Source organism: Chanos chanos, chromosome 7, assembly GCF_902362185.1.
Source record: "Chanos chanos chromosome 7, fChaCha1.1, whole genome shotgun sequence".
NCBI lineage: Eukaryota > Metazoa > Chordata > Actinopteri > Gonorynchiformes > Chanidae > Chanos > Chanos chanos.
In genome coordinates, this window is record NC_044501.1 from 48,882,359 (window position 1) to 48,902,822 (window position 20,464).

At 42.6% G+C, this 20,464-nt stretch overlaps 1 protein-coding gene across 1 annotated transcript in view; it reads left to right on the forward strand.

The window, feature by feature from the left end:
* Nucleotides 1-20,464, forward strand: part of LOC115817135 (phospholipid-transporting ATPase ABCA1) — a 146,106-nt gene that overhangs the window by 41,060 nt on the left and 84,582 nt on the right. The window contains exons 9-14 of the mRNA XM_030780379.1: nucleotides 13-220; nucleotides 1,182-1,321; nucleotides 3,598-3,714; nucleotides 12,347-12,544; nucleotides 15,946-16,151; nucleotides 18,837-19,013. Of these exons, the coding sequence (XP_030636239.1) occupies nucleotides 13-220; nucleotides 1,182-1,321; nucleotides 3,598-3,714; nucleotides 12,347-12,544; nucleotides 15,946-16,151; nucleotides 18,837-19,013 (1,046 nt within the window). The remainder of the gene's footprint in view (nucleotides 1-12; nucleotides 221-1,181; nucleotides 1,322-3,597; nucleotides 3,715-12,346; nucleotides 12,545-15,945; nucleotides 16,152-18,836; nucleotides 19,014-20,464) is intronic.

The window sequence follows — 20,464 nt, forward strand, 5'->3', positions numbered from 1 at the left end:
TTTCTCTGTCAGATTTCTAGGTTACGGAATTCCATATTGTTCAATGCCGGAGAAAGTTTGGACTTCCGATCCAATGCTTTTGGTAGTGTAAATATGCTGTTGTGTGGGAAAAATTCCAGTTTTGACGTTACAAATTCCAGTTCAGCTCGGTCTGAGTTTGGATTTTGGAATTACGACTCCAACAAAGAGATAACGTCAAACTCAACTAACAATAATTCAAGTGAGTATTTCTCTGTCTCCGGGGAGGGCACTGCCAACGCGCTATTAAAGACATAAACAACGTCGCTCTGGTCACTGTGCAGTCATAAATCTTTTGTGAGTTAACGAGTCCTTTAATGAATAAACGTCTGCTTAAATACAATTCCATTCACACAGTTCAGAGTGATCATGAGGTACTGACAGCGTGTGTGTGTGTGTGTGATTTTTACCACAATAAAGTTTAGTAACTCGTTTATTTATTAAAGTTTAACAACCCATTCATTTGAAACACATGCATATGTGTAATTTACCCTTTTTTATGGTCTTATGTGAGTGTCTCTGGGGCATTAAATGTCAGTTTGTAATTGAATGATTAGTGGGAGAAAAATTATTCAATTTTAATGAGTCAGTGAATTGCATGAGCGAATTTTAGTGAGAGATCAATGAGCAAATTTTAATGAGTGATGAGTGAATTTTAATGAGATTAATGAGTGAATTTTAATGAGATTAATGAGTGAATTCTAATGAGTGATGAGTGAATTTTAATGAGTGATGAGTGAATTTTAATGAGATTAATGAGAGAATTTTAATGAGAGATTAATGAGAGAATTTTAATGAGAGATTAATGAGTGAATTCTAATGAGTGATGAGTGAATTTTAATGAGATTAATGAGTAAATTTTAATGAGAGATTAATGAGAGAATTTTAGTGAGAGATTAATGAGAGATTAATGAGAGAATTTTAGTGAGAGATTAATGAGAGATTAATGAGAGAATTTTAGTGAGAGATTAATGAGAGAATTTTAGTGAGAGATTAATGAGTAAATTTTCGTGAGAGATTAATGACTGAATTATAATGAGAGTGATGAGTGAAATTCAGTTAGAGATTAATGAATAAATTTTAATGAGAGATTAATGAGTGAATTTTAAAGAGTGATAAGTGAATTTTAACCTGTATATGTGTGTGTGCGTGTGTGTGTTTAGGTGTGTTCTGTGAGGCACTAATCTCAACCTTAGAGGGAACTCCGGGTCTACGGTATGTCTGGAATACATTTCGTCCACTGCTGCTGGGAAAAGTACTTTACACACCTGACACCCCAGTGACACGGCAACTGATATCAGAGGTATGAACAACATCACACATGTTTGTGTGTCTGTGTGTGTGTGAGTGTGAGTGTGTGTGTGTGTGTGTGTGTCTGTGTGAGTGTGAGTGTGCAGGTGCATGTGTGTGTGGTCAAGTTCAAGGTCATTTGTAAAGCAATCACGAATTGTCTCATGGCAGCTTTAGGGCGATCAGAGCCTAAACCCCCAGTGAGCAAGACTGAGGTGACAGTGACAGGGAAGAACTCCCTAATGAAGTGAACAGGAGGAAGAAACCATGGGAGGAACCAAGACTCAGCAGGGGGAGCCCATCCTCCTCTGGCCAGCACATAACATAGACATTCACAGTGTAGAATGAGTCCAGAGTAACCAGATTCAGTGTCATTCACAGTATGTGATTTTTTCTGCAGTTTAAAAGATTTTATATTTAAAGATATTTAAAGATGAGTTATAGGTTGTATCTAAGACTGTATAGTGGCTGAGAGATTAGCTTTACTGTCGTTAAAACTGAGATTATGATGTGGTTATAAAGGACAGGTTGATCTTGGTTCCACAGTCAGGTTGAGTCAGCATCACAGATGGGCCATTGGCTCAGAATAGGGGCTTACAGGAGGTCAGGGCGGGAGGGACTGGAGTATATATGCGTCATGCTGGGATTGGTGTAGACCTCAGAGTGAAGACCCCAGTGTAGACCTCAGAGTGAAGACCCCAGTGTAGCCCTCAGAGTGAAGACCCCAGTGTAGACCTCAGCGTGGGAACTCCAGTGTAGACTTCAGAGTGGAGACCCCAGTGTAGACCTCAGAGTGAAGACCCCAGTGTAGACTTCAGAGTGAAGACCCCAGTGTAGACCTCAGAGTGAAGACCCCAGTGTAGACTTCAGAGTGAAGACCCCAGTGTAGAATTCAGAGTGAAGACCCCAGTGTAGCCCTGAGAGTGGAGACCCCAGTGTAGACTTCAGAGTGGAGACCCCAGTGTAGACCTCAGAGTGAAGACCCCAGTGTAGAATTCAGAGTGAAGACCCCAGTGTAGACCTCAGAGTGAAGACCCCAGTGTAGAACTCAGAGTGAAGACCCGAGTGTAGCCCTGAGAGTGGAGACCCCAGTGTAGACTTCAGAGTGAAGACCCGAGTGTAGACCTCAGAGTGAAGACCCCAGTGTAGACCTCAGAGTGAAGACCCCAGTGTAGCCCTGAGAGTGGAGACCCCAGTGTAGACTTCAGAGTGAAGACCCCAGTGTAGACTTCAGAGTGAAGACCCCAGTGTAGACCTCAGAGTGAAGACCCCAGTGTAGACTTCAGAGTGAAGACCCGAGTGTAGACCTCAGAGTGAAGACCCCAGTGTAGCCCTGAGAGTGAAGACCCGAGTGTAGACTTCAGAGTGGAGACCCCAGTGTAGCCCTGAGAGTGGAGACCCCAGTGTAGACTTCAGAGTGTAGACCCCAGTGTAGACCTCAGAGTGAAGACCCCAGTGTAGCCCTGAGAGTGAAGACCCGAGTGTAGACCTCAGAGTGAAGACCCCAGTGTAGCCCTGAGAGTGAAGACCCGAGTGTAGACCTCAGAGTGAAGACCCCAGTGTAGACTTCAGAGTGAAGACCCAAGTGTAGACCTCAGAGTGAAGACCCCAGTGTAGCCCTGAGAGTGAAGACCCGAGTGTAGACCTCAGAGTGGAGACCCCAGTGTAGACCTGAGAGTGGATCTCAGAGTTTAGACCCCAGTGTTGAGAAGTTAAGGTAAAAAGAAAAGAGGGAGTAAGATTGTTAAGCAAACAGAAGCCTGCAGAGGAATTCTTTCAGATGTGTGTATGTTTATGTGTGTGTGTGTGAGTGTGTGTGTGTGTGTGTGTGTGTGTGTGAGTGTGTGTGTGTGTGTGAAGTACAGAAGAGTAAATTGAGAGAGGTAAAGAAGCAGTATGCCTAGAGACAGACCAAGAGGCACAGAGTCGGCACAGCAGGGGCTGATGGGAAATCAGAGGAAGCCCAGCCCATGGCCCCCAGACTGGAGACATTTAACCTGACGAGCCATTCGAGCTCAAGGTCACGCAGATACACACATTACTGACAGTCACGCACTGAAGAGTTCAGTCAGAGTCAGCTGTGTGAGTCTGCTCGAGCACCTGCCTGCAGACTGTTCTCTTAGCGGTGAAAAGCACAGAGGAACAGTGCCGGGCATGAGGCGGAACAAGGCACGACTCTGAGATATTGGACAGAGTTTTTGTTGTTGGCTGGCAGATGCTTTCTCTGTCTGTGAGACTGACAGACTGGTGGAGGAGAAGCTAATTAAATTTCCCATCTCTCCCCTCAAGGCCAATCACACCTTCAATGCTCTGGCTGGGCTGCTGGACCTGGCGGAGGCCTGGGAGGAAAACCGCCCCCAAATCTGGGACTTCTTTCAAAATGGCAGTCAAACCAATGCCCTGAGGGTGAGTTCAAATCCCATTGTGATGTCATTAAGGAGCCGTGATGTCAGAGACGCATGGGTGGGACCTAAAGCCAGCTTTCAGACACTCATCCATGTACACAAGGTGTTATGCTTAGCTTGTGGGAGTTTAAAGTGAACAGACTATGAAAGAATTTGTGGAGGTTTACTGTTGAAATTTAGGGCACACTTCTTTCTCTAAGAACATACCATGAGTCAGACTCAGACCAGCTCAGTTATTAAACAGTTTTGGTTGGAAAGCACAGTGATTTTGCACAGGGATATTTTCATCCATGGCAAATGTTATTTTATTTTATTTTATTTTATTTTATAACGTGAAACAGGTTGTGACTGTTTCATTCTGTCAGTGACAGACTGAATATAGATAAGGAATTATGGGTAAATGGTCAGTCAATGATATTTGAATGAAAACAGAAAGGAATAATGGGTAAATGGAGAATAATTTCACTCAGAAGGACAGACTAATACAAACATTCCCATAAAGAATGGAAACGAGATAAAAAAAAAAATCTGTACTCTTTCTCTAACTCTCACTCTTTAACTCTCTCTCTCTCTCTCTCTCTCTCTCTCTCTCTCTCTCGCTCTCTCTCTCTTTCTCTCTCTCTCTCTCTCTCGCTCTCTCTCTTTCTCTCTCTCTCTCTCTCTCTCTCTCTCTCTCTCTCTCTCTTTCTCTAACTCTCTCTCTTTCTCTCTCACCTTTTAATTCCTGTTAATTTTTCATATTTTTCAAATGCTGGCTGTGCATTCTTCACTTTGTACCAGTCATTTCATAAATACCAAGCATAGCACCTCTGGGAGTCAGTGAGCTATGGCCTTTTCTCCCACTCCCCACTGGGAATGGGACCAGTTTATTCCAGTTAAAGGGCAAAGAGAGGGCACTATCCTTTTCTGGATCGCGCTCACAGATGTTGGGGCTGTATAGACACAAAACCACAGACAGCCATACGGTCGCTGTGTCAAACCCACAGACAGCCACACGGTCGCTGTGTCAAACCCACAGACAGCCATACGGTCAGTGTGTCAAACCCACAGACAGCCACACGGTTACAGTGTCAAACTCACAGATGGCCACACGGTCAGTGTCAAACCCACAGACAGCCATACGGTCAGTGTCAAACCCACAGACAGCCATACGGTCACTGTGTCAAACCAACAGACAGCCATACAGTCAGTGTCAAACCCACAGACAGCAATACAATCGCTGTGTCATACCCACAGACGGACATACGGTCAGTGTCAAACCCACAGACAGCCACATGGCCAGTGTCAAACCCACAGACAGCCATATGGTCACTGTGTCAAACCCACAGACAGCCACACGGTCACTGTGTCAAACCCACAGACAGCCACACGGTCAGTGTCAAACCCACAGACAGCCACAAGGTCAGTGTCAAACCCACAGACAGCCATACGGTCGCCGTGTCAAACCAACAGACAGCCATACGGTCACTGTGTCAAACCCACAGACAGCCATATGGTCAGTGTCAAACCCACAGACAGCCACACGGTCAGTGTCAAACCCACAGACAGCCACACGGTCAGTGTCAAACCCACAGACAGCCACACAGTTACAGTGTCAAACCCACAGACAGCCATACGGTCAGTGTCAAACTCACAGACAGCCACACGGTCACTGTGTCAAACCCACAGACAGCCACACGGTCAGTGTCAAACCCACAGACAGCCACACGGTTACAGTGTCAAACTCACAGACAGCCACACGGTCAGTGTCAAACTCACAGACAGCCATACGGTCAGTGTCAGACCCACAGACAGCCATACGGTCAGTGTCAGACCCACAGACAACAGTACGGTCGCTGTGTCAAACCAGCAGACAGCCACACGGTCACAGTGTTAAACCCACAGGCAGCCGTATGGTCGCTGTGTTGATCAGCAATAGCAGCACAGTCACACAGCTCTTTCCAATGGTAAAATAATTTCTTTAAACTCCCACTGTAAACTCTGTACTGCTGCTGATGGTAAACACAGAGAGAGCTGGGTGTGTTTTACATGTTTTCTATGATTGTCCATGGTAGACCTCACACACACACCCACACACACACACACACACACACACACTCTGCACGCACACTCAGTGTGAGGTTGAGTTGTGTTGTGCTGTTATGTTGCGAGGCTGTGTTGTGTAACTACTTGTTGTTGTGAGGCTGTGTTTTGTAACTGTATGTTTTGCTGTGTAATATAACTGTGTTGTTGTATTGTGAGGCTGTTATATAACTGTGTGTTGTGAGGCTGTGTTATGTGACTGTGTGTTGTTGTATTGTGAGGCTGTGTTATGTAACTGGGTGTTGTTGTGTTGTGAGGCTGTTATGTGACTGTGTGTTGTTGTATTGTGAGGCTGTGTTATGTGACTGTGTGTTGTTGTATTGTGAGGCTGTGTTATGTGACTGTGTGTTACTGTATTGTGAGGCTGTGTTATGTGACTGGGTGTTACTGTATTGTGAGGCTGTGTTATGTAACTGTGTGTTACTGTATTGTGAGGCTGTGTTATGTGACTGTGTGTTACTGTATTGTGAGGCTGTGTTATGTGACTGTGTGTTACTGTATTGTGAGGCTGTGTTATATGACTGTGTGTTGTTGTATTGTGAGGCTGTGTTATGTGACTGTGTGTTGTTGTGTTGTGAGGCTGTGTTATGTGACTGGGTGTTGTTGTGTTGTGAGGCTGTGTTATGTGACTGTGTGTTACTGTATTGTGAGGCTGTGTTATGTAACTGTGTGTTACTGTATTGTGAGGCTGTGTTATGTGACTGTGTGTTACTGTATTGTGAGGCTGTGTTATGTGACTGTGTGTTGTTGTATTGTGAGGCTGTGTTATGTGACTGTGTGTTACTGTATTGTGAGGCTGTGTTATGTGACTGTGTGGTGTTGTGAGGCTGTGTTATGTGTCTGTGTGTTGTTGTATTGTGAGGCTGTGTTATGTGACTGTGTGGTGTTGTATTGCGAGGCTGTGTTATGTGACTGTGTGGTGTTGTATTGTGAGGCTGTGTTATGTGACTGTGTGTTGTTGTGTTGTGAGGCTGTGTTATGTGACTGTGTGTTGTTGTATTGTGAGGCTGTGTTATGTGACTGTGTGTTGTTGTATTGTGAGGCTGTGTTATGTGACTGTGTGTTACTGTATTGTGAGGCTGTCACTGCGTGAAAAGTGGTGTATTCGGAAATATCCGGACAAAGTAAACTTCCGCTAAACCTGCTGTTTTCCGGAGGTATTCGGATGCCCGCAGAACTTTGTCATGTGGACCTGAAAACTCCCGCAAATGTCCGAATACAGCTGTTAGACGGCAGTTTTCAGGCATCCGCGTGACCACAGTCGTTAGCTGATGGCTTGGCCTTTCAAATGCTAATAACAGTCAGTGGTCTAGGTGGGACTGGGTATAGAAGCCTGCCCCCCTTCCTCACTGTAACTTTTCAGTTAGCCTATATGTAATATTTAGCCGATATTTTGATAACCACACAAACTTCTTAGGTGTTGCATGGTGTATAATATAGCAGTGGTAGGCCCATGTAGCCTTTAATGTCATTGCTCTGTCGTGCAGCTAAATTACAATGGACACTTCAAATGGAGCATACAAAAACACACTGAAAACATAATTTAAAAAAAGTCTAAATGAGAGGTTCATTAATTACATATTTGATGGTTATGCAACTGTCCTTTACTTGGGGTCAAAGGTACAGGGTGACCAGATGCAAACAGACCAAATGGGGGACAAGTAGTAAGTTTGTGTGGGACAATATGGGACATGTTACTAATGCTGAGAGATGATGTAAAACTTAGATATAATGTCAGTCTAACTGTATAAGAAACACTTGTATACACTTGTATTGGTAGACATCCAACATGCATTGGCCATTACAGGCCCATCAAAGGCAACTGTACTTAAGCAAAGCAGCAGGCATCATAAAGCTCAAGTCTTTCAAGTTAAACCCCTGACCAAATCCAACTATAAGAATGAATAAGGCTCAAAATAAAATATTACATTAAAAAAACCATTTCAATGAAAATCTTTATATCAAGCCAAAATCTCTATTGGATGAGAAGCATGGTCAGAAGGGATAAAAGAACTTTTCCCTTTCTTTTTGACCATGACGTCGACTGACAGCGTTTATCTTCATATCTGTAAAGTTTTACTAAGTTTGGTTTTTGTGACGTAGCAAAGAAATTCGTCGGCCCCACAGCTGCACAGTTTGATTGACAGCCGCCACAGACTCTTGATGACCGCCCTCAGCGCTCTCCTCTCAGCCATTGGGCGAAAGCAAGGCTTTTAAAAAAAACTCGCCTATGTTGCATTTTCACTGCTTTTGACATAGCGCTATTAAATAGATTAGAAACTATGCTCATGTGCGGGCGGGTAAAATAATGGATCCATATATTTTTTATTTCTGACAGTTAAAAACCAAACGACCAGCGAAAATGCGGGACATTATCTCAGTATGAGGGATGCGGGACAAAGGATACAGGACTTTAAAAAAAAAAAGTTTACAGGGCATAGGAGTTTTTGTTGTTGATTCTCGCTTGTTTGTTCGGAATGTTTCTCCTCAGTAGGAGGACGCGCCCCGTTTTCAAACCACCCACTTAGAATCTAAGGTTGAGTCCTGCCCAATCAGTTTTCTGTGCGTGCATGGCGTAGGGTGACAGTAACCAATAGCATTGTGTGCAACTGCAGCGCGAAATTTGCTTTGGGGAAGGGGTTACCTGTAGTAAGGTAAGGAGAAGCGAGTCACAGAAGGATTACAGAAGTTGTACTCCGTATTCTGTCGATAGTGTGCATTTTGAAGATGGCTTGCAAAAGAACACTTAACTTTTCGAACGGACAGCGGAGTGGAGAGGCTACTCGTGCGCCGGGAATATCCAATTTTTCCAATGCCGAGTCCGAACGAAAACCAACAACTGGTGTCCCCGTTAAATGCATTTTTAAGAAGATGTCTGAACAGCAGTAAACGTTCATGGAGAATGTTATTCGGCGGTTGGACAGGATGGAGTCCCATCAAAGAGGAGCAAGAGGAGTCTGCCCGAGAAAAGAAGACGAGCGGGGAATAACTCTGTTTCGGTAAGTTTATTTCTGTAGCCTTCTGGCTTTCGTCTTTGACTGCCGCGCATTCTGATACGTTCACATTTCTTTATCTGCTTTATCCCTTAATGTGGTTGAATTTAACTGTTGTATTAATTTTGCTTCTACAGGAAGCTGTGCGGAGAATGCATAATGCTGAAAACAACACGCACAGATATGATCCACGGACAAGGTAGGACAGCGTGTTTTGTTGGTAGACTATATCGTCGCGATTGTTTCATAGCTTGGAATTCTAAACGAACTTTTAATCAATCTTCCTTTCTCCTCCGCTTTTTTTCTCTCTCTAGCATCCTGAAAGACCGATTGAGACTATTCGAAAGAGTTACCGGGTGAATCCAGAGAACAAAGAGGGGGGCAGGATCACCACTCGAACGAGGCAAAGGAGGAGAAGAGTAAGTCAAAACATCATTTCCCTAGTAGTTCTTAGATTTTTTCTCCATTTGCTGTTTTCAGCGATCTAATTTCTGTTTTCACTGTGTTTTGCATCTGCTCAAGGCCAGAGCTAGTGTTCTTTAAACTGAGGAAGAGGCTGCCATATGGAGGACCGCATCAGTAGATATAATTTCTGACGGGGACTCCGCCATCTTGGATGGAAGGCCAGCGTGGGTCCTCCCGCCTAGCACAGAGTTGTCTGCATTGTGTGGGGTGCTACAGAATAGAGACCACGGAAGCTGGGTTGTTCTTGGGAATGCTCAACATTTAGAGTTTCATTTATGCTCCCAAAAGCATTTGTATTATATACTATGATATTACAGTATATTCTGTTCTAATGTATTCTATTCTGTTATATATTGTACATTGATTATATATATATATATAATTGTCAATTTATATGCCTTATATTATACTGTATTTGCTTTATTTATAATAAAATTTGTGTAATTCATTTTTGTTTGCCAGACTATCTATACAATCTACCTATGAAGATAAAACAACACCACCACCAATAATAATAATATTATTATTATTAATAATAATAATAATTATTATTATTATTATTATATAAACCATATGAATTCATGTCTGGGGACCCACAATGGACCAATGGGGAAGGGTTTTAGAGGAGGGGCAAGACATTGCTCCACCAATCCAAAGAAAGACTTTTGACCAATTGCAGGATACCTGGTGGCCCAAGGTGTGAAGTGCAAATGTTCCCTTCCAAGCACCCCCAAGGGATTATTCACCATGGCAACTAAAGGCTCTAGGCAGACCCCAAAACACGGTACATATTCAGGAGTTTTCCATGCCGCGTAACAGAGCTGCAAACTGCCGGATACAGCCGATAATCTGTGGAGTATCCGGGAATATACAGGAGTATTCCAGGCCGAATACACCTCTTTTCACGCAGTGTGTGTTATGTGACTGTGTGTTACTGTATTGTGAGGCTGTGTTATGTGACTGTGTGTTGTTGTGTTGTGAGGCTGTGTTATGTGACTGTGTGTTACTGTATTGTGAGGCTGTGTTATGTGTCTGTGTGTTGTTGTATTGTGAGGCTGTGTTATATAACTGGGTGTTGTTGTGTTGTGAGGCTGTGTTATATAACTGGGTGTTGTTGTGTTGTGAGGCTGTGTTATGTAACTGGGTGTTGTTGTGTTGTGAGGCTGTGTTATGTAACTGGGTGTTGTTGTGTTGTGAGGCTGTTATGTAACTGGGTGTTGTTGTATTGTGAGGCTGTGTTATGTAACTGTGTGTTACTGTATTGTGAGGCTGTGTTATATAACTGGGTGTTGTTGTGTTGTGAGGCTGTGTTATGTAACTGGGTGTTGTTGTGTTGTGAGGCTGTGTTATGTGACTGTGTGTTGTTGTATTGTGAGGCTGTGTTATGTGACTGTGTGTTACTGTATTGTGAGGCTGTGTTATGTGACTGGGTGTTACTGTATTGTGAGGCTGTGTTATGTGACTGTGTGTTACTGTATTGTGAGGCTGTGTTATGTGACTGTGTGTTACTGTATTGTGAGGCTGTGTTATGTGACTGTGTGTTACTGTATTGTGAGGCTGTGTTATATGACTGTGTGTTGTTGTATTGTGAGGCTGTGTTATGTGACTGTGTGTTGTTGTGTTGTGAGGCTGTGTTATGTGACTGGGTGTTGTTGTGTTGTGAGGCTGTGTTATGTGACTGTGTGTTACTGTATTGTGAGGCTGTGTTATGTGACTGTGTGTTACTGTATTGTGAGGCTGTGTTATGTGACTGTGTGTTACTGTATTGTGAGGCTGTGTTATGTGACTGTGTGTTGTTGTATTGTGAGGCTGTGTTATGTGACTGTGTGTTACTGTATTGTGAGGCTGTGTTATGTGACTGTGTGGTGTTGTGAGGCTGTGTTATGTGTCTGTGTGTTGTTGTATTGTGAGGCTGTGTTATGTGACTGTGTGGTGTTGTATTGCGAGGCTGTGTTATGTGACTGTGTGGTGTTGTATTGTGAGGCTGTGTTATGTGACTGTGTGTTGTTGTGTTGTGAGGCTGTGTTATGTGACTGTGTGTTGTTGTATTGTGAGGCTGTGTTATGTGACTGTGTGTTGTTGTGTTGTGAGGCTGTGTTATGTGACTGTGTGTTGTTGTATAGTGAGGCTGTGTTATGTGACTGTGTGTTACTGTATTGTGAGGCTGTGTTATGTGACTGTGTGTTACTGTATTGTGAGGCTGTGTTATGTGTCTGTGTGTTGTTGTGTTGTGAGGCTGTGTTATGTAACTGGGTGTTGTTGTGTTGTGAGGCTGTGTTATGTAACTGGGTGTTGTTGTGTTGTGAGGCTGTTATGTAACTGGGTGTTGTTGTATTGTGAGGCTGTGTTATGTAACTGTGTGTTACTGTATTGTGAGGCTGTGTTATATAACTGGGTGTTGTTGTGTTGTGAGGCTGTGTTATGTAACTGGGTGTTGTTGTGTTGTGAGGCTGTGTTATGTAACTGGGTGTTGTTGTATTGTGAGGCTGTGTTATGTGACTGTGTGTTACTGTATTGTGAGGCTGTGTTATGTGACTGTGTGGTGTTGTGAGGCTGTGTTATGTGTCTGTGTGTTGTTGTATTGTGAGGCTGTGTTATGTGACTGTGTGGTGTTGTATTGCGAGGCTGTGTTATGTGACTGTGTGGTGTTGTATTGTGAGGCTGTGTTATGTGACTGTGTGTTGTTGTGTTGTGAGGCTGTGTTATGTGACTGTGTGTTGTTGTGAGGCTGTGTTATGTGACTGTGTGTTACTGTATTGTGAGGCTGTGTTATGTGACTGTGTGTTACTGTATTGTGAGGCTGTGTTATGTGACTGTGTGTTGTGGTGTTGTGAGGCTGTGTTATGTGACTGTGTGTTGTGGTGTTGTGAGGCTGTGTTATGTGACTGTGTGTTACTGTATTGTGAGGCTGTGTTATGCGTCTGTGTGTTGTTGTATTGTGAGGCTGTGTTATGTAACTGTGTGTTACTGTATTGTGAGGCTGTGTTATGTGACTGTGTGTTGTTGTGTTGTGAGGCTGTGTTATATAACTGTGTGTTGTCATGTTGTGAGGTTGTGTTGTCTAATGGTCTTGTGTAACCGCGTCGACTATAGGATCTACTGAAGAATCCTGTGTTTGCTGCGGTTTTGGACCAGCGTCTAAACGGAACAGGATGGACATCAGCACTGCTTGCTAACTTCCTGTATAACGGACCTCCGGAGGACAGGCCGGAGGGAAAGCCAGACTACGACTGGCGTGACGTCTTCAACTCCACGGACCAGATCTTCCAACAGCTCCAGCTCTTCATTGGGGTCGGTCTCGGTTTTTCAACATCAGGAAATATTCTATCCATTCATCTCTTCCTTCCATCACTTTTTCCATCACTCTATACCGTACCTCTGTCCTGTCATTCATTCATCCATCTATTCTCTCTCTCATTTCATTCATTCATCTGTCCTTCTATCCTTCCTCACATCCATCCATCTCTCTTCCTCTCTCTCAGTGTCTGGAGTTTAGATCTGTTTGTAATATTTGAATGAGTGTAGGAAGGAAAACTGAAAACAAGACTTTGGGTAGTCCGTTCCCCCCCCCCCCCCCCCCCCCCCCCCAAATATCTTTTATATGTCGAGTGAGCCCTATAATGACGCAGTTCTGCCTCCTGCAGAAACATTCCCTTACATATCTCATGACACACAAGGGACTACACTTCAGAAACACAGATATTACTATGCCCTGTTTAGAGCACACACACACACACTCTCTCTCTCTATCTTTTTCTCACCCATACACAAACACACACAGACACACACGCACACACACACTCACACACATACTCTCTCTCTCTGTCTCACACACACACACACTCACACACACACCTGACTGTGCTTTGGTTTTCACTGAGAAAATGATCCCTGATGAATTTTAAACATGCCCATGAAAGAGACAGACAGAGGTGTGGACACTAGGAATGAGACGCTGCCATAAACAGAGGACAGACCTGTGAGATGTACTTAGCGAATGGAAGAGTAACAGCTTCTGTTTCATTTTCAGTGATTTCTTTTCTTTTCTTTTCTTTTCTTTTCTTTTCTTTTCTTTTCTTTTCTTTTCTTTGAGTATTTGTTTTTGTTTGTGTGTTTACTCTCAAATCACTCACGTGACCAGCATCTCCTCAGCCAGTTTGGTTGTCTGTTTGTGAAATGGGAAATTACAGGGATGAAAAATGTGTTGTGCTTTCCCTGTCTCAGAAGTAGAGAGATAAATCATGCAATGTGGATCAGCATGCTCATCCAGGGCTCAAACATGTGAAAATAGGTCAGAGACACACAGCCAGAACCCCAGAATCAAGAACACGTGGAACACAGTTAGAACATAGCCAGAAACCCACAGTCTAGAACACATGGAACATGCTTAGAGCACAGCTAGAACTCAACAGTCTAGAACATGTGGAACATGCTTAGAGCACAGCTAGAACTCAACAGTCTAGAACACGTGGAACACAGTTACATTTACGTTTATTCATTTTGCAGACACTTTTATCCAAAGTGACTTCCAGTACAGACACAATACAAAACCAGGCAAATAACCACCGAGGAGCTGAGTGTTGTTTAAGTGCCACTGCTAAGTTCAGTATCAGGACAGATACACACACAAGTAAGTTAAAGAAAAGTAAGAGATTGAACTAAAAGCAGGTTAGCTTGCCGAGTATCATAATTAAATCCCAGATTAATCTATGCTGTAAATAGAGTCAGTGCCCATGGATCCGTAAATGTGTACGTTTATGGTAATAGTAAGGAAGTGCAGTGAAGTGTACATCATACACTGGAACATTAGAGTTGTTGGCGCAGTAAGTAGGGGTCGAGTATAGAATGATGGTTTAGTTAGTGACTTGAGGAGATAAGAGTTTCGTGTAAAGGGTGAGTTTTAAGGTGCTTCTTGAAGATTGCAAGGGGGTCAGTGGAGGAAGATGCAGGAAGGGTGTGCCACATACAAGCATCGGTTAATTGAGGTCCAGATGTGCAGCAACATCTTTAATCATCTGGTGGAGTTTGGTAGCACATGCTGGTAGACCTGCCAGGAAAGAGTTGCAGTCATCGAGTTTAAAGATGACAAGTGTCTGAACCAGGAGTCTGGCTGGCATTGGAACACAGCTAGAACCCCATAAACAAAAACTTATGAACACTGCTACAACCTAGCTAGAACTTGGACCTTGATTAGAGCATGCTTAATACCACAAACCCAAGAACATATGCGACAAGATGAGATCCCTGTCATCAAAAGATATGTTACAGACATCATATAACACACATCAGGTTACACACAATAATAACACATTTCACCATACATACACTGTCCCCTCTATTAGAAACTCCTACGCTGAATCTAGGCTCACTCTCCACTTAATGAGGTAGAACCACCTCACAGGTACAGTATGCTGTATAAGTGTCCAGTTACAGACTGCAGCCCATCTATTGCCATCCACAGTTTGTCAGCACCGTCATCAGTGGACGGTTTCTGATCACAGGACCACTGTCGACCGGATATGATTTGAGTGTCAGATCATTCTCAACACAGCAGTAACACCGACACAGCAGTGACGTGGTAGTGATATTATAGTGATACTGTAGCAATATTATAGTGATATTGTAGCGATATTATAGTGATATTATAGTGATATTACAGTGATACTGTAGCGATATTACAGTAATACTGTAGCAATATTATAGTGATATTATAGTGATACTGTAGCGGTATCATAGTGATATTTGTAGTGACATTATAGTGATACTGTAGTGATATTATAGTGATATTGTAGCGATATTATAGTGATATTGTAGTGATATTATAGTGACACTGTAGTGATATCATAGTGATATTGTAGCGATATTATAGTGTTATTGTAGTGATATTATAGTGATATTGTAGCGATATTACAGTGATATTGTAGTGATATTATAGTGATATTGTGGCGATATTATAGTGATATTGCAGTGATATGGTAGTCACATTGTAGTGATGTGGTAGTTATATGGTAGCGATATCACAGTGACATAGTAGTGATACTGTAGTGATACTGTAACGATGTTGTAGTGATATTATAGTGATACAGTAGTAATACGGTAGTGATACCATAGTGACATAGTAGTGATATCGTAGTGATATTGTAACGATGTTGCAGTGATGCTGTAGAGATGTGGTCGTAACACAGCGATGGGAATCATGCCAGTATGAGTGTATCAGGCATAGCAGCACTGCTGGTGTATTTACACATGTTAGTGTCACTGCTGGATTTAGAGTGGTCCACCACCAAAAGGTAGCCTGTCATCAGTGGGCCTGTGGTTACTGATGAAAGACTAGAGGATGGCTACACTAACTTTGTGTGGTAACAGATGAGTCATAGTCTCTAACTGTAAACTAAAGCAGGTGTTTCTAATAAAGCAGTTGGTGAGTGTTTAAATGAGATTTATGTATGTGTCAGCCATGTGACGTTTAAACATGGACCAGGACCAAAAAGATGTTTTCTCCATCATTGTGAAGGATCTTCTCCTCCGTCGTCTCATCATGACTCTCATTCTTCCTCTTTCTCTTTCTCCTGTAAATAAAAACCAAAAAACATTTAGCACAGAGCCACTATACTCCTCCAAACTAAACAACTAAACATTGTCACTATGTGTGTGCGTGTGTGCATGTGTGTGTGTGTGTGTGTATTGAACAGTGCATGAACCTGAATAAGTTTGAAGCTGTGCCCAGTGAGAAGGAGCTGGTGGAGAGGGCCCTGGAGCTGTTGGAGAATCAGAGTTTCTGGGCTGCTATAGTTTTCACAGACCTGGAGCCCAGTTCCACTCACCTACCAAAACTTGTCAAATACAAGATCCGTATGGACGTTGAAGATGTGGAGAGGACTGATAAAATCAAAGAGAGGTTAATAAAAATCAGCCATTCTCTCTTTCCTTCTCTCTCTCTCTCTCTCTCTCTCTCCTTCATGATATGCATTAATGTGATGAAAACGTTATAGTGACAATATCTTGTTTGTGTCATAATGGTAATATCAAAATATCCTACTGCTTGTGTAAGCCCTCGTTCCTCACCGAAGCTACTCTCGCAGGAATCACAGGCAGACAGGATGGACTGAGTTCACAGCGCGTTTTCTTAGCGCTATAAAACAGTGTTAAAAGGTTGTCAGTTTACAACACAATAGTGTAACACGTCTCCCGCTGCACACTCATCACCAGCACGAGGAAATGGGGTGAGATGTACAGATAGTTCAGGGCTACATCCTACTAAAGATCTTCCTAGGTGACTAATAGTCTTTAGTTCAAGCCATTAGTCGACTAATTGTCGCACGTTTATGATATTAATTTAATTATTTAAATATATATTTTGGGGGGCATCAGAAAATGGTTTGAGTTCCAGGGCTGAGAGAGTACCATTGTTAATACTGTTCTACATTACAGAGAAATACTAAACTGTAATAATCAGCCTTTCAAATGTAAATTTTACAAGCACATGCACGAAACAAGCCACCTGTTAACAACAACGCTCACGGCAAAAGCGGTAATGATTCTGAGTGTGTCGAAACAACCAGCAAGTAGACTGAACGTTTTGTTAATTTATTTCAACACAGTGTATATCACACAACTTATGAAGTTGTAACACCAACAGAATAACATATAAAACAAAATATAAATAACAAACAGCCTTCTGTTAAAAAATTAAATTGAAAAACTATTTTCATTTCTTTTTAAAATGTCAATAAACATAAATTATATAAACAAACGAATAAATAAATCTACAGCAGACTGAAACACTTAAAAGAGAAATATCAGGGCAAACAAAAAGGTGACCTGTCCGTGTATGTCTGTGTACATCTAAGTATGTCTGTGAAACTATATATTCACCGTATTATGAATGAATTGTGGTTTATCTGGTGGCATTTCGTAGCATGACTGATTTTACTAATTGCATTAGTACTGTACAAAGTTAGATGCGCTACTTGATAGATCCCCCCAGCCCCGATACCACGGCGCCCACTCCAAATTAATTGACCCACACGGTGACATGATAGCATTGACGCGACATGCAAATGAGCGTTAGAAAGCCGATATATAAGTATAGTATATTTAAAGCTGTATACACCATGGTAAAGTATAGTATATTTAAAGCTGTATACACCATGGTAAAGTATAGGGATTGAAGTATCTGAGTGGCTGAGACATCTGATGGGTTCTCCCAGGCCGCCACACAATTAGGCCATTAATTATTTAGCATAATGGAATAATAACGTTAGGCTACTTCCATGTTTCAGATGATAGGCCATGAGGTCAACGAATGAAAGGCAAATCTTTGCAGAGTTGGCATGTAACCCTCTTGGGGTCGTCCTTTATGCGTTTGAAATGATCCCACACTTTGAATGGTTTCCTGTCCGACATAGTCTAATAACTACAAGGCGCAGCTCCCGAATAGAGCTCGACATGTTTTTTTTTTTTTCTCGCGACTAACTGACCAATGAAAGTTTGGTCAACTAAGACTCTTCTCATCAATTAACGGTTTAGTCAACTAATAAGGGGCAGTCCTAATATAGTTCACATATGACATATTAAATTCATGATCGTATAGATTTAATGCTACACAGTACAGTTACACGTATCGCTAGAACCCATATTGTCTTTAGTAACAATATCACATTACCTGGTAAAGCTCAAAATACAGTAACCACTTCGCTAGCTTGGAATACTAGAACTACCTAGCTAAAAATACATTTCAAACACACATATACAATCCAGTTTAACATACATTTCAAACACACATATACAATCCAGTTTAACATACATTTCAAACACACATATACAATCCAGTTTAACATACATTTCAAACACACATATACAATCCAGTTTAACATACCTTGCAATAAAACAGCATAAGTACGTTGTTAATTTACAGCACAATAATGTAACACAGCTCCAGTGCATAAAATACAACACCATCGCTGTATTGTCTCACTTTCTCACAACGGCCATTTCACGCTTCATTAGCTGTCAAGGCTAACATTCTATGGCTAACCCTCACGGCGTTCCAAGTAACTAGCAATAATATGTTTGATAAATGAAGCAAGACAAAATACCTTACAGAGCTTGATCTCTACTTAGCATAATGCATACATGTGCATAAAGTTGTTTATACAGTTAGACAATGATTATAAGATATGAAGACATTTTTAATATGACAATGACCGGAGCTCATATTTCAGTGTATCACCCTCGTCATTAGCATAAGGAAACGGAAAACGGACAAGACATGATGTCACCAATGAACTTGACAACCAACAGTCACCAACTCGCACCAGGAAAGGGCATCACAATAGAGACAGATCCAAAGATATCAGTAGAACACCTGAGAATGGTTACACGGGGGAATGAGAATCTAATGTTTCGACAAACTTTATATTAATTTGCACAGGTTAAAACTAGTGCTACATTTGACAGCACTGAGTAGAAAACATAAAACCACAGACCAACAAAACAACAAACCCACAAAACACAAACAAAAACAATACCACGGTTGGTGATTTGTATGTGTGTGTGTGTATGTGTGTGTGTGTTTCTTTAGGTCATGGTATCCATCAGCTCGTGATAATCCAGTGAATGACCTGCGTTATGTGTGGGGAGGGTTTGTCTATCTACAGGACATGCTTGATCATGCTATAATACGAATTCATGGTAACAGCTCACAGCCCCTGGGTGTGTACCTACAACAGATGCCGTACCCCTGCTACACGGATGACGCGTGAGTTCCCAAACACATCCTGCACCATGCATTAGTGACCCCACCTCTCTGTAAACTACACTCATTCACTCTCTCTCTCTCTCTCTCTCTCTTCCCCCCTCATTCTCTCACACAAGCACACAGCTGGTGTGTAAACTTAATCGGTTGAGTGAATACGCGCATGCTGCAGTGTAAAGTAAAAAGTTATAGTGACGTTAAGATATCCATTCTGTCGTGTAGACTTAATCAGTTATGTAAGGGTCAAGCTGAATACTCAACAGCCTGTCATTCACTGTAGCATGATCATCATGGAGACATGAGTAATATGCAAACTTCAGACTGCATTCCTATTTATAACTGCAGTGAAGTTAGCTGATTATGACAGATACATACATATCATACACACTGCACCACACGCATAGTCTACATCTCTCACACTGCACCACACACACAGTCTACATCTCTCACACTGCACCACACACATAGTCTACATCTCTCACACTGCACTACACACATAGTCTACATCTCTCACACTGCACCACACACACAGTCTACATCTCTCACACTGCACCACACACATAGTTTACATCTCTCACACTGCACCACACACACAGTCTACATCTCTCACACTGCACCACACACACAGTCTACATCTCTCACACTGCACCACACACACAGTCTACATCTGTCACACTGCACCACACACACAGCCTACATCTCTCACACTGCACCACACACACACAGTCTACATCTCTCACACTGCACCACACACACAGTCTACATCTCTCACACTGCACCACACACATAGTCAACATCTCTCACACTGCACTACACACACAGTCTACATCTCTCACACTGCACCACACACACAGCCTACATCTCCTACACTGCACCACACACATAGTCTACATCTCTCACACTGCACCACACACATAGTCTACATCTCTCACACTGCACCACACACACACAGCCTACATCTCTCACACTGCACCACACACATAGTCTACATCTCTCACACTGCACTACACACACAGCCTACATCTCTCACACTGCACCACACACATAGTCTACATCTCTCACACTGCACCACACACATAGTCTACATCTCTCACACTGCACCACACACACAGTCTACATCTCTCACACTGCACCACACACACACAGTCTACATCTCTCACACTGCACCACACACATAGTCTACATCTCTCACACTGCACTACACACACAGCCTACATCTCTCACACTGCACCACACACATAGTCTACATCTCTCACACTGCACCACACACACACAGTCTACATCTCTCACACTGCACCACACACACAGTCTACATCTCTCACACTGCACCACACACATAGTCTACATCTCTCACACTGCACCACACACACAGTCTACATCTCTCACACTGCACCACACACACAGTCTACATCTCTCACACTGCACCACACACACAGTCTACATCTCTCACACTG